The 13,077-nt window shown below is 39.3% G+C and overlaps 3 protein-coding genes across 3 annotated transcripts in view; 2 read left to right on the plus strand and 1 right to left on the minus strand.

The window, feature by feature from the left end:
* Nucleotides 1-13,077, plus strand: part of LOC122694965 (interferon-induced very large GTPase 1-like) — a 1,416,129-nt gene that overhangs the window by 443,194 nt on the left and 959,858 nt on the right. The gene's annotated exons all lie outside the window — the stretch shown is intronic.
* The window catches only part of LOC122695260 (zinc finger protein 215-like), a 462,760-nt gene that overhangs the window by 82,470 nt on the left and 367,213 nt on the right, over nucleotides 1-13,077 (minus strand). The window lies entirely within an intron of this gene.
* Nucleotides 8,342-9,196, plus strand: LOC122695235 (olfactory receptor 6-like). Its single transcript, XM_043904878.1, has one exon. It carries the CDS (start codon nucleotides 8,342-8,344, stop codon nucleotides 9,194-9,196), a length of 855 nt encoding a protein of 284 aa, XP_043760813.1.

Consider the following 13,077-nt stretch of genomic DNA (forward strand, 5'->3'; position numbering starts at 1 on the left):
TCTCCTTCATTCATTCTTGCCTATCCAATCCCAATGTGTTAGGGATGATGAGCAAAAGCAGGCATAACATATGCTGTCATGGAGTTCATAATCCTTTGAAGTAAACAGAAAAGATGCAATTACATAAGAAAGCGGCAATTGGTGCAATGTAAGAAAGAGATGGTTGGATGGCATGAATGACTCGATGGACTTGAGTTTGAGCAAGCTCCAGGAGATGGTGAAGGACAGGGAGGATGGCATGCTGCTGTCCACGGGATTGCAAAGAGTCAGACACGACTGAGCAACTGAACAACAACAAAGAAAGCTATGGGCTTCCCAAGTGGTGCTAGAGGTAAAGAACTTGCCTGACAAAGCAGGAGACATTAGAGATACAGGTTTGACCCCTGGGTTAGGAAGATCCTCTGGAGGAGGGCACAGCAACCCACTCCATTATTCTTGCCTGGAGAATCCTATGGACAGAGAAACCTGGCGGGTTACAGTCCATAGGGTCGCAAAGAGTTGGACATGACTGAAGTGACTTAGCATACAGGCATGCTAGAAAGTTATAACATGCTATGAGAAATGTTGACTTCCAAATGGTCCCTGAAGAAAGACTGAAATCTTGAACATGGCTGACAAAGCCCTCCATGGTGTGGATTCTGCTTATCTTTCTAGCCTCATCTTCCACCACTCTCCTGCTTATACGTTATTATGGAAGTACACTGGCTCCTCTTTTTTTCCATTTGCTTGAGTGCCCTATATTCTCTCACTCCCCATGGGGCCTTTGTTGACACCGTTTCTTCTGCCAATAATGCTCTTCTCTACACTTCTTTTTTCTAGTTGGCTTGACAGATTTCAGCTTAAGCCACTTCTTAAAGGAAGCCAATTCTGACCTCCCAGAATTGTCAGCACCCCCACCCATTTGAATGATTTGATAGTATCCTATAGCTTTCTAACATGTTTTCTAACTACAATGGAATTAAATTAGAAATCAACAACAGAAAGAAATGTGGGGAAAGGAGACACCTGATTGTATAAGAAACCCAAGAAGAAGTGGTAGGGAATGGTGGTGGTGGTGGTTTAGTCACTAAGTTGCATGTTCAACTCTTGCGACCCCATGGACTGTAGCCCACTAGGCTCCTCTGCCCATGGGATTTCTCAGAGAAGAATACTGGAGTGAGTTGCCATTTCCTTCTCCAGGGGAATCTTCCCAACCCAGGGATAGAACTTGGGTCTCCTGCATTGTAAAGACAGATTCTTTACATGGTGGTGATGATGGATAGGATGCTTATGTCTTATAAATTAAAAGGAAGAGAATAGTTCAAGTAGTAGGGACTTGTCTACCATGTTGAATCCTACTGAGAGGTTAAATAAGGCAACACTAAACATTTTCCTCTGAATTTGGCAAATTTGGAAGATTTTACTAACCTTGCCAAATGTTGTTTTCTTGGAGCTATGGGGGAGTAAGTCAGATTAAGTGAAAGTGAAGTCACTTGTGTGTCTGAGTGAAGTCGTGTCCGACTCTTTGCAACCCCATGGACTGTATCCTGCTAGACTCCTCCATCCACGGGATTTTCCAAGCAAGAGTATCGGAGTGGGTTGCCATTTCCTTCTCCAGGGGATCTTCCCGACCCAGGGTTTGAACTTGGGTTTCCCTCACTTCAGGCAGACTCTTTATCATCTGAGCCACAAGGGAAGCTCAAGTCAGATTAAGTTGGGTCAATAAATAAATTGAAGGTAGGTAAATGGAGACAGCAAGAGTAGACAATGTTTTTGATAAAACTGTTGTGGAGGGAAAGAAACTGAGTAGGGGAGAGGAGAATATGGGATGTAACAGATTAATTGTTTTGGTTTTGCTTTTCCCATCTTTGCTAACTTGTGCCTTTTTGATTTGCTTCTGAAAGATAGTTTAAAGTGCCGTTATGAATTTTTGTTATTTTCTTCCTCCCTGTATATTTAAAATTATTTCTGTTGCTATGAGCTTTCTTGTTGGATTTTACTTTCTATTAATTTTAACTTCCCCCTGAAATAGTATATTTTTACCAGTTAATTATACTTAATCACATTTATTGTCAGAATTGGTAAGACTGATCATATTTTGACAATTTCATTTTATGGTTGGTTTGTTTTCCATGCTTCTTCTTCTTTTTTTTTTTCATTTCTTTCCTGATGTACTGGTTGAATCAAACTTTCTTTATCTCTTTATTTCTTGTGATATGAATTTTTCATCTTTATTTCTAGAAGTGGTTTTCTTTTTTATGACAAATAAAACTGGTTTATTGAATGAGTTGGAATCAGTAGGGTAAAAGCAAAAAGCAGCTTTATTTTTCTCATGACTGCCTCCTTCAGTATGTTTTATAAACTCAGTTCTTACCAACCCTGGATGAAATATCATGTGAATCTCCTAGTTTTCTCAGTAAATCTAAGTCTTTAAAAATTTTAATACAGTCTAATACAATCCCTTATCCAACTAAAATCTTCTCTCTTCTTCCAACCCAGATCTACCTCAGAGAAAGGAATTGAGGATAGCTTCTTCACTATTTTTCCACCTTGTTTTTACTTTCTTCATTACTGTGCTACCTCTTGATCTTCCAAGATTGAAAGTGAGAAAATATACAACTGACTTATAAACATATGAAATGATTATTAACAGTGTTAGTCATTTGAAAAATGCACATGACTGCCAAATTGAAATGGCTATAATCAAAAGGACAGACAATAATAAGTATTTATGAGGTTGTGGAGAAATTAGAAACCCCGTGCATTGTTGGTAGGAATGTGAAATGGTATACATTTCTGTTTTGGAAAACAGTTTGTCAATTTCCCAAAATGTTAAACAAAGAGTTAATATATGACCCAGTATTTTCACTGTTACATACGTACCCAAGAGCAATGATACCTATGTCTACATAAAACTCCATATACAACTGTTTATTCCAGCATTAGTCACAATACTTACGAAGTGAAAATAGCACAAATGTTCACCTACTGATGAATGGATGAACAAAATAAGGTAGATTGATACAATGGAATATTATTCAGCAATGAAGAGGAAATACTGATACATACAAAAACAGTACACTAAGTGAAAGAAGCCATACACAGAGACCACATATCATATGATATTCATTTAAAATGTCCGAGATAAATGATGTCCAGCAGAAAGTAGGACAGTGGTTGCCTAGGGCTAGGAGGTGGAGGTGGGGGGAAGGCAAGAGTGAATGAGCACGAGGTTTGTTTTGAAGGTGACAAAATGATCAAACGATGAAGTGTGGTGATGATTATGTGAGTGTGTGCTTGCTGTCTCTTTAGTCATGTCTGACTCTGCACGACCCTATGGATTGTAGCCCACCAGGCTCCTCTGTCCATGGGAATCTCCATGCATGAATACTGGATTGGATTGCCATGCCCTTCTCCAGGGGTCTTCCTGACCCAGGGATTGTATCCGTGGCTCTTACATCTCCTGCTTTGGCAGGCAAGTTCTTTACCACTAGTGCCACCTGGAAAACTGGTGATGATTACATATCTCTATAAATATACTAAATTATGTGCTTTAAATAGGTAAATTTTATGGTATTGTGAAGGAGAGTTATTGCCTTCCACATCAGTGAACAAAGGATGTTGTAGCTATTAAGCCACCACGTTACAGCTGTCCCAGTGACGAGCCCTGAGGGAACTCAGGATGAAAACAAAATGCTGGTCACTGAGCAGTCACAGCTGCAAAAACTACTCCCAGTCGTGAACCTAGAGGAGACTAAGGATAAGAAAGCACAGGATACCGGCCCAGAGGAAATAAATTATTCCAATGAGCTCAAACTTTGCATCTTCCCATACATGGAAAAGCACTAATTTTGTTGATTTGAGATGTCTGGTTTTCTCTAAATAACAGTAATCTTTTGATATTCTGACTACCTGCTCTTTGTCACAAAAACTGCTATATATATTGGCTCCCTGCCCCCACCTCAGCCTCTTCAGAACATCACTTTATATAAAGTAGAAATCAAAACTAAAATCACAGACTATATATGATTGACAAGTAGAACATTTGAGGCATGGGAGCGATTTATAGTAACTGTGAAAGCCTCATTACTCCGTCATGTCCTTGTCTGCTGTCATTAACTCTATATTCCTTCCTGTGCTTGTCTTTCTACACCAAATGCCCCCTCACCACATTTCTCCTGATCAAATTGTGTCTGTGGTACATATTCCAACATGAGTAATATTTTATGTCTGTATAATTATCACACAAAGCAGTGCTTGAATTGCTTTTATACAGATAACTTTTTATCCTAACTTGATATCCTGACAGGATATCAACAAGGGAATTATTGTTACCCACTTTTATGAGTAACTAAACTGAGGGATACAGACAATTTTCTAAAACCAAATATCTTAAAAATGGTAGAAACTTGATGAGGAACCAGATCTTTTGACTGCAGAGCCAAAGTCATTTCCCTTCATACTACATCTAAACTGTCTTTCTGCCATGAATCTGGAATGAGACCATCTTAATGAAACCCTTTCCAGGCTCCTAAATAGAAAGGTTCTCTCAACGGAGTTTCTAGAGCATTTTGTATCTCTCATAGCTCATGTCACATTCTACCCTCACTGTAGTTTGTAATTCTCACTTTACTTACAACACTATAGGTTTCCAGAAGGTAGAGACCATGACTTACAAATTTTTATTTCAAAGAATGTATGCAGAAAACATTGTATCTAAAGAATAATGAAGTGAATATCTTCATTATTTTATTAACCCACTTAGATTTCTTATCCTGATTTTAGAGTATTTCATGTTGCTTCAGGAGTAAAAGGAATCAACTATATTATACACACAGATACAGACAGACGTGGTCCAGTTAAAAGAGTAATGACAAATGGATGGAGATACATCATCCCTGTCCAGGTCTCCTGGATATAGTTTGGCAGTGTAGACATTGTTTCCCTAGAGCCAGGACAGATAGAGTACAAGTGAGCCTCCTGGGAGGAAGGCGTGGGTAAAAAGTAGGTAAGTGTTAAATATACTCTACCTTGGCTCCAGTCTTCCAGTCTGAGTGCTGCAACACCTACCATGAAGTCTAAGCAGAGGCCAGACATGGATCTTCAGGAAGCATACAAATATGCAGACCAGTCTGCTTTATCATGATCAGTGCAAAGGTCTGAAGGATTTTCCATTATCAGAAGAGAACAAATGGATCATGGTGAGCATCTGGAACTGCCAAGAGAGATTGCTTGATCCCTGAAGGAAGCTTCAAGGAAAATGAGCAGGGACTTGGGGGAAATGGCAGCAGGCTCTGTTCTTGAACAGAAGAAAGGATGTTGGGGAAAATGACAAGAAATAAAGATTCAGGGTATTTACCCTAGGGGAAATTTGGGCCAGTGGAAGGTCTTTTAGGTGTTAGAATAGGATGTGTGTTTTGTTTTAGAAGACTCTTAGTGGCTGTATTGTTTTTGAGAACAAGAACAAGGACTAAAAAATGTTCTATAGCACAACTAAAGGATTTCTTTCCTTGGATACTACAGAGATCTCAAAGCTCCGTGCTCTTAGTTTTGAATGCCAGGAAAATAGAGTTTCTCTGCAATTCTTCATGCTTCAAAATAGAGCCTACTGGGAGGTACATTTGTGTACCTCCAAAGAAAGTGGAGGAGAATATGAAGTAGGAGCAGGAGAGTTGGATATATGATCATAATACACTAAAGAGAAAATAAGGAAGCTGTGGGTGATCTCAAACTCATGTCTTTTCAAAGATGCTATAGCCCTATACTCAAGGAAATTAGAGTTATTTTATTCCATAGAATATAATGGGAAAGGTGAGTAAAAGACAGAGGATGCATGACTGTGTTTATGAGGATGCATGAGTTGTCACTCAATGTGAGCACGTGTAATTAAGTAAATATGGATAAATGTTGTGTGACAAAGTTTAATAACAGATAATGCATGTAGCAAATAACCAGGGACCAAGGCTTATATTAAGTTCCTTACTAGCAATATCACATTTAATTCTCACAACTCAATCCAGTAAACTGACATTATTATAGTGTTCTTAATGTAGAGGAGATGGTATGAAAGTACATACTTGATAAGTGATCTGTGCAGTATCACACAGCTACTAGGTACTGAAACTAGTGCTAAAATCTTGCTCTGACCCTAAAATCAATGTTCTTAACTGGTATGTAAAGATGAGTGTGTGAGAAATTGTATGGCTGATGATGAAAATGTGAAGTGTTACACACATCCCAAAGAGTAGGTACCACTACACTGGCGCAACTTCCTATGGGGATCTCAAAATTGATCCTTTTCCTCAGGAATAGCATTTGGTCAAAGGCACTGGGGAACTAGGCAAAGAGCTCCTTACTAGTAAACTACATTAGGAGTGAATGATTGGATATCAGGTTGATGGTAAGAGGCAGTCTCTTCCCATTCAATAAGCAGAGTTCTGCTGATGTATGCTACTATGGAAAGGAGGTGCCAATAAAATGTATTTCTGCATCTCAGTATTCAGTCCCTTGCCACAAGCCATGGCCAGAAGACAGGTAGTCCTATGAAACTTCTGGGCAAACCCTGATTGACCTCCAGTCCTTCACATGCCAAGTGAATAGTATGGTGGACAAAAAATTTGGCAGAAAGAATGAGTAACAGTTTGAAGATAGGACTAACTTCAGCTTTATGGAAGAGGGAGGCACTTAATGGATATACATAGTATTTATATGTTTTCAAGCGGTGAATCTGTGGTGACCTCACTCCTTGCTTGCTGGCTTGCTTGCTAAGTTGCTCAGTCATGTCTGACTCTTTGTGACCCCATGGACTGTAGCCCACCAGGCTCCTCTGTCCATGGGATTCTCCAGGCAAGAATACTGGATTGGGTTGCCATTTCCTTCTCCAGGGGATCTTCCCAACCCAGGGATTGAACCTGTGTCGCTTATGTCTACTGCATTGGTAGGTGGGTTCTTTACCACTAACACCACCTGGGAAGTCTTCATTCCTTAATACAGATTAAAACAGTTATACTAGCTCATGAATAGTTCTGCCTTCTCATGGTATAAGATCCATCTCTCTATTTACTGCATTCATGTTCCTTCCTGTCTTTCCTCCCACTCAGGGCCAAAACCTGAGATAATGGCAGATATTTAGAGAGTCTGACCTACCAAATATCTTATCCAGTGTTCTCATATCTGGTGAATATGTTTGCTATAAAAGTACCCTGTTTGTGCAAGTCCAGGGTGTATCCAAAGATCTATAGCCTGATAGACCAGAGTCTCCTGACAGTAAAGATCCTGAGATCACATTCCTCTGCACCTTACCTATTTCTTTTGTATCTCAAGGCTCCAAGGGATTGATTCATTAGTTTACTTTTTAGTTCACATTTGTTTAGTATTAATGTGTTTGAAAATCATTGTCATAGGCACTTGTCATCATCATAAAGGACAGAGCCACAAGTTTTGGAAAATTGCAGTGTGGTAGAGAAAAATCTCAAGGTGTAAGGGGTTTGTGCACTGGAAACAAATGTCGTTGACTAGACATTTGACCTAGACACTTGACCTCAATTTGGTGAGATGACCCTTAGATGAAACCCTGAACTTTGAAATCAGCAGATAAAGATTGGGCAATGGGCATAGTCACAAGAGGGAAAAGTCATGCAAAGTGTGAGAGCAATTACAGTGAGCTTGGGGAGAAAATAGCTGAGTATGTCTCAAACGTAGTATACCAGTTATGAGGGTCAAAAGAGATGAGGCTAGGGCAATAGGTAGGGGTCAAATTAGAGAAAGCCTATGTGTAGTAACAAAAACTCTTTCCTATTTTATCTAAAAGCAATTGGAAAGTCATTAAGGAATTATCCAAGAATTATTATTGACTTTTAATTTCCACAGACTCTACTCTGAAGAAACTGTGGTGGATCAAGGACTATGAGCAATAAATCACTTCAATATTGATTCCTTGAACTTTCTCTGACATGTTGTCCTACACATTTCCTTTCAGGCAGAAAAAATGTCTTTATGCTGTGAGTTTCTAAGTAAACAGAGACCTGAAACCAGCAAAGGAGAGATGATCAGTCCATGTTCATGGACAAAGGAGCTAGGCATGACATGGAGAGTGACGTTCAAATATTTCATCAGGTGAGGAAAGTTAAAGACAGGAGTGCACTTTGATTCTGGGATATTTTCAAAACAAATATAAAAAAATTTTTGATGGAAATGTATGCTTCACATTGGAAAATGACTTCATGCTAACAGAGATTATTTTATGAGTCTCATTCCCAGGAAAGACTGATTTATTAACTTGTACTGGTGTCCTCTTCAATGCCATAGTCATTTATTTGCGATGTTGTCATAGAAGACTTCCTGCCTCTCAGAGCTCTTAGTCATGCTGGGGAGAAACATCACTCTGGTGAGTGAGTTCATCCTGGTGGGCTTCCCCACCGCCCCCTGGCTGCAGGTCCTGCTCTTCTCCCTCTTCCTTGTGGTCTACTTGCTGGTGGTAATAGAGAATCTTGTCATCATGCTCACTGTCTGGGTCACTGGCTCCCTCCATAAGCCCATGTACTATTTCCTGACTAGCCTGTCCTTCTTGGAGGTCTGGTATGTCTCTGTCACAGTCCCCAAGATGCTGGATGGATTCCTCCTGCAGAGACAGCGCATCTCCTTCACAGGCTGCATGACCCAGCTCTACTTCTTTATCTCGCTTGCCGGGACAGAGTGTGTACTTCTGGCAGCCATGGCCTATGACCGCTATGTGGCCATCTGCCACCCTCTCAGATACCCGGTCATCATGACCACAGGTTATTGTGTGCAGCTGGTGGCTTTTTCCTATATGAGTGGTTTCATGGTATCTGTAATCAAGGTCTATTTCATTTCACATGTTGCCTTTTGTGGCTCCAATGTCATGAACCACTTTTTCTGTGACATCTCACCAATCCTCAAACTGGCCTGCAAAGACATGTCCACAGCTGAGCTAGTGGACTTTGCTTTGGCTATTGTCATTCTTGTCTTCCCTCTCACCACTACCATCCTCTCCTATGTCTACATTGTCTCCACCATTCTGCGTATACCCTCCACCCAGGGAAGGAAGAAGGCCTTCTCCACCTGTGCATCCCACCTCACAGTAGTCATAATTTATTACACAGCCATGATTTTCATGTATGTTCGGCCCAGAGCTATTGCTTCTTTTAACTCCAACAAACTCATCTCACTGTGTATGCAGTCCTCACACCCATGCTAAATCCATTCATCTACTGTCTGAGGAACCAGGAAGTCAAGAATGCCATCAAAAAGACAGTGGGTGTTGGCCAGTGCTTCCTGCTCAGCTGAGACCTGCTGCCTTGAGGAGGAGACTGATCCAGCAAGGAAGTCATTCCTGAGACACTTCCAATGGTTGTGCACGCTTACTTGCTCTATAGATCTAGATTCTTAAAGTAATCACAGCATTTGAAGACAGAAGAAATTAAAAACAGAAACAAAACACATTATTTACTGCTTTAATCTTTCATTGATGTTGTTTAGTCACTCAATCTTATCTCTTTGTGACCCATGGACTGCAGTAGTCCAGGCTTCCCTGTTCTTTGCCATCTCCTAGAGATGCTCAAACTCATATCCACTGAGTCGGTGATGCCATCAAATCATCTTGTCCTCTGTCATCCCCTTCTCCTCCTGCCTTCAATCTTTCTCGGCATCAGGGTCTTTTCTAATAAGTTGGCCCTTCACATAAGGTGGCCAGAGTATTGGAGCTTCAGCTTCAGCATCAGTCCTTCTAATGAATATTTGGGATTGACTTCCTTTAGGATGGACTGGTTTGACCTCCTTGTAGTCCAAGGGACTCTCAAGAGTCTTCTCCAACAGCACAGTTCAAAAGCATCAATTCTTTGTCGTTCAGCTCTCTTTATGGTCCAAGTCTCACATCCATACATGACTACTGGAAAAACCGTAGCTTTGACCAGATGGACATTTGTCAGCAAAGTAACATCTCTGCTTTTTAACATGCTGTCTAGGTTTGTCATAGCTTTTCTTCCAAGGATCAAGTGTTTTCTAATTTTGTGGCTGCCGCCACCACATGCAATGATTTTGGAACCCAAGAAAATAAAGTCTGTCATTGTTTTCATTGTTACCCCATATTTGCCGTGAAGTGAAGAGACCAGATGCCATCATCTTAGTTTTTTGAATGTTTAGTTTTAAGCCAGCTTTTTCACTCTCCTCTTTCACTTTCAACAGAGGCTCTTTAGTTTCTCTTCACTTTCTGCAACAAGGGTGTTGTCATCCTCATATCTGAAGTTATTGATATTTGTCCCAACAATCTTGATTCCAGCTTGTGCTACATCCTGCCTGGCATATCACATGATGTACTCTGCATATAAATTAAATAGGTGACAATATACAGTCTTGAGGCACCCCTTTCCTAATTTTGAGCCAGTTGATTGTTCCATGTCCAGTTCTAACTCTTGCTTCTTGAATTGAATACAGATTTCTCAGAAGGCAGGTCAGGTGGTATGGTTTTCCCATCTCTTGAAGAATTTTCCACAGTTTGTTGTGATCCACACAGTCAAAGGCTTTAGCATAGTCAATGAAGCAGAAGTACATGTTTTTCTGGAATTCTCTTGCTTTGTCTATGATTCAGTGGATGTTGGCAATTTGATCTCTGATTCCTCTCCTTTTGTAAATCCAGCTTGAACATCTGGAAGTTCTCAGTTCACATACTGTTGAAACCTGGCTTGGAGAATTTTGAGCATTACTTTACTAGTGTGTGAAATGAGTGCAACTGTGTGGTAGTTTAAACATTTTTTGCCATAGCCCTTCTTTGGGATTGGGATGAAAACTGACCTTTTCCAATCCTGTGGCCACTGCTGAGTTTTCCATATTTGTTGGCATATTGAGTGCAGCACTTTCACAGCATCATCTTTTAGGATTTGAAATAGCTCAGCTGGAATTCCAACACCTCTAATAGCTTTGTTCGTAGTGATGCTTCCTAAGGCCCACTTGACTTCCAGGATGTCTAACTCTAGGTGAGTGATCACACCATTGTGATTATCTGGGTCATGAAGATCTTTTTTGTACAGTTCTTCTGTGTATTCTTGCCACCTCTTCTTAATATCTTCTGCTTCTATTAGTTACACACCATCTCTGTCCATTGTTGTGCTCATCTTTGCATGAAATGTTCCCTTGGTATATCTAGTTTTCTTAAAGAGATCTCTAGTCTTTTCCATTATATTGTTTTCCTTTATTTCTTTGCATTGTTCACTCAGGAAGGCTTTCTTATCTCTCCTTGCTATTCTTTGGAACTCTGCATTCATATGGGTATATCTTTCCTTTTCTCCTTTGCTTTTTGCTTTTCTTTTCTCAGCAATCTGTAAGGCCTCCTCAGTCATTTTGCCACTTTGTATTTCTCTTTCTTGGGGATAGTTTTGATCACCACCTGCTATACAATGTCATGAACCTCTGTCCCTAGTTTCAGGCACTCTATCAGAGCTAATATCTTGAATCTATTTGTCACTTTCACTGTATAATCTTTAATCTTTAAGTGTATTTAATATGCACTGTATATGACAATATATTCCTTGAAATGAGAGAGCAACAGTAAATATTAACATATGTAAAATGGTTTCATTAACCCTTTACACAAATAATCTATTTTATTCTCAAAATGCCTCCATGAGTTAGTTATGATTAGATACTTGATTTTAAATATCAGGAAAGTGAAGCATACACAGAGAGATTTAAATAAGTTACCTGAAATTGTGTACCTAAATAAATATCAAAACCATTATTTGAACCCAAAGAATCTAACTTTTAACAACTGTGTTAAGTAATATGAGTCTGTGATCATAGCTCTAAGGGAGACTTTTGTTAACAACATTGGTGTCTCGATCAAGCAATTCAGTACATAAGATTTGTAAATGTGATGAAAAGACATGATGGTGTAGTAGTGATGGTGATGATAGTGCTCTTTGCAATTATATTGTGTTATTGATGATCAACTACCATTGATAATAATAATAATTTTGAGCATTTCTCAGTTCTCATCTATGTTTGAAAGTAAAAAAAAAGCAAATGAGTAAATCACTCAGTTGTGTCCAAATCTTTGTAACACCATGGACCATAGCCCACCAGGCTCCTCTGTCCATGGAATTCTCCAGGCAAGAATACTGGAGTAGGTAGCTATTCCTTTCTCCAGAGGATCTTCCTGACCCAGGGATTGAACCCAGATCTCCTGCATTGCAAGCAGATTCTTTGCTGTCTGAGCTACCAGGAAAACCCTTCAAGGACTATAAGCGCTCATTTCTTATTACAGGAATGGGGTCAGTAGTTCACAAGAGATGAAAGAATCAGTATTAATGCAATTTTTGCAGTTGATATGTATCTCTTGAGACACTCCCTTTTGGGCTTTTGGATTCTTGTGGCCTTTCATGCTATATATGACTATTATAAGCAAACTAAGAGAATGGCATCACAACAGTATATGCTTGAGCTGAAACCCTCAATACATTAATATAACATGTTCTTACATACAATAGGTGAAAGCAAATACAAATTTTCTAAGGCAAACGCAAGTGTTATACATCATTATGGGACCTGCTGATAAGAAAATATAGAATACCAAGAAGAATTCTATAAAATTGATCAAGCTGAGGTTAAAATATGAAAACAAAAATCAGAAAAGGCTATTATGACTCCACATTTTATTCATTTAAAGTTGGAGTCTAAAATTTGTCTCCTAGTTTTGATCTAAGCCCCTTGAATATATTATTCAACATTCTTGTATTAATCTTTCTTATCTATTGCTTTTGAAATGTTACTCTACTATTTAGTAATTCTTAATTTGAACTAAATAGTATCTACTTATTCTAGTCTTTTTAAAAACTTTTTATTTTATACTGGAGTATACTTGATTAATAAGGTGCTAGCCTCAGGGATACAGCAAAGAGATACAGCCACACACGTACATGTATCCATTCTTTCACAAGCTCCCTTCCCATCTAGTTTGCCACATAATATTGAACAGAGTTCCCCGTGCATTTATTTATTATTTTAGAATCACTCTACCATTCATGAAGCTCAACAATGTCTGACATTTTTGCCACTTGAACCAAATCAGCCTTATTTTTACTGATC

The sequence above is a fragment of the Cervus elaphus genome, chromosome 1, assembly GCF_910594005.1.
Source record: "Cervus elaphus chromosome 1, mCerEla1.1, whole genome shotgun sequence".
Lineage (NCBI taxonomy): Eukaryota > Metazoa > Chordata > Mammalia > Artiodactyla > Cervidae > Cervus > Cervus elaphus.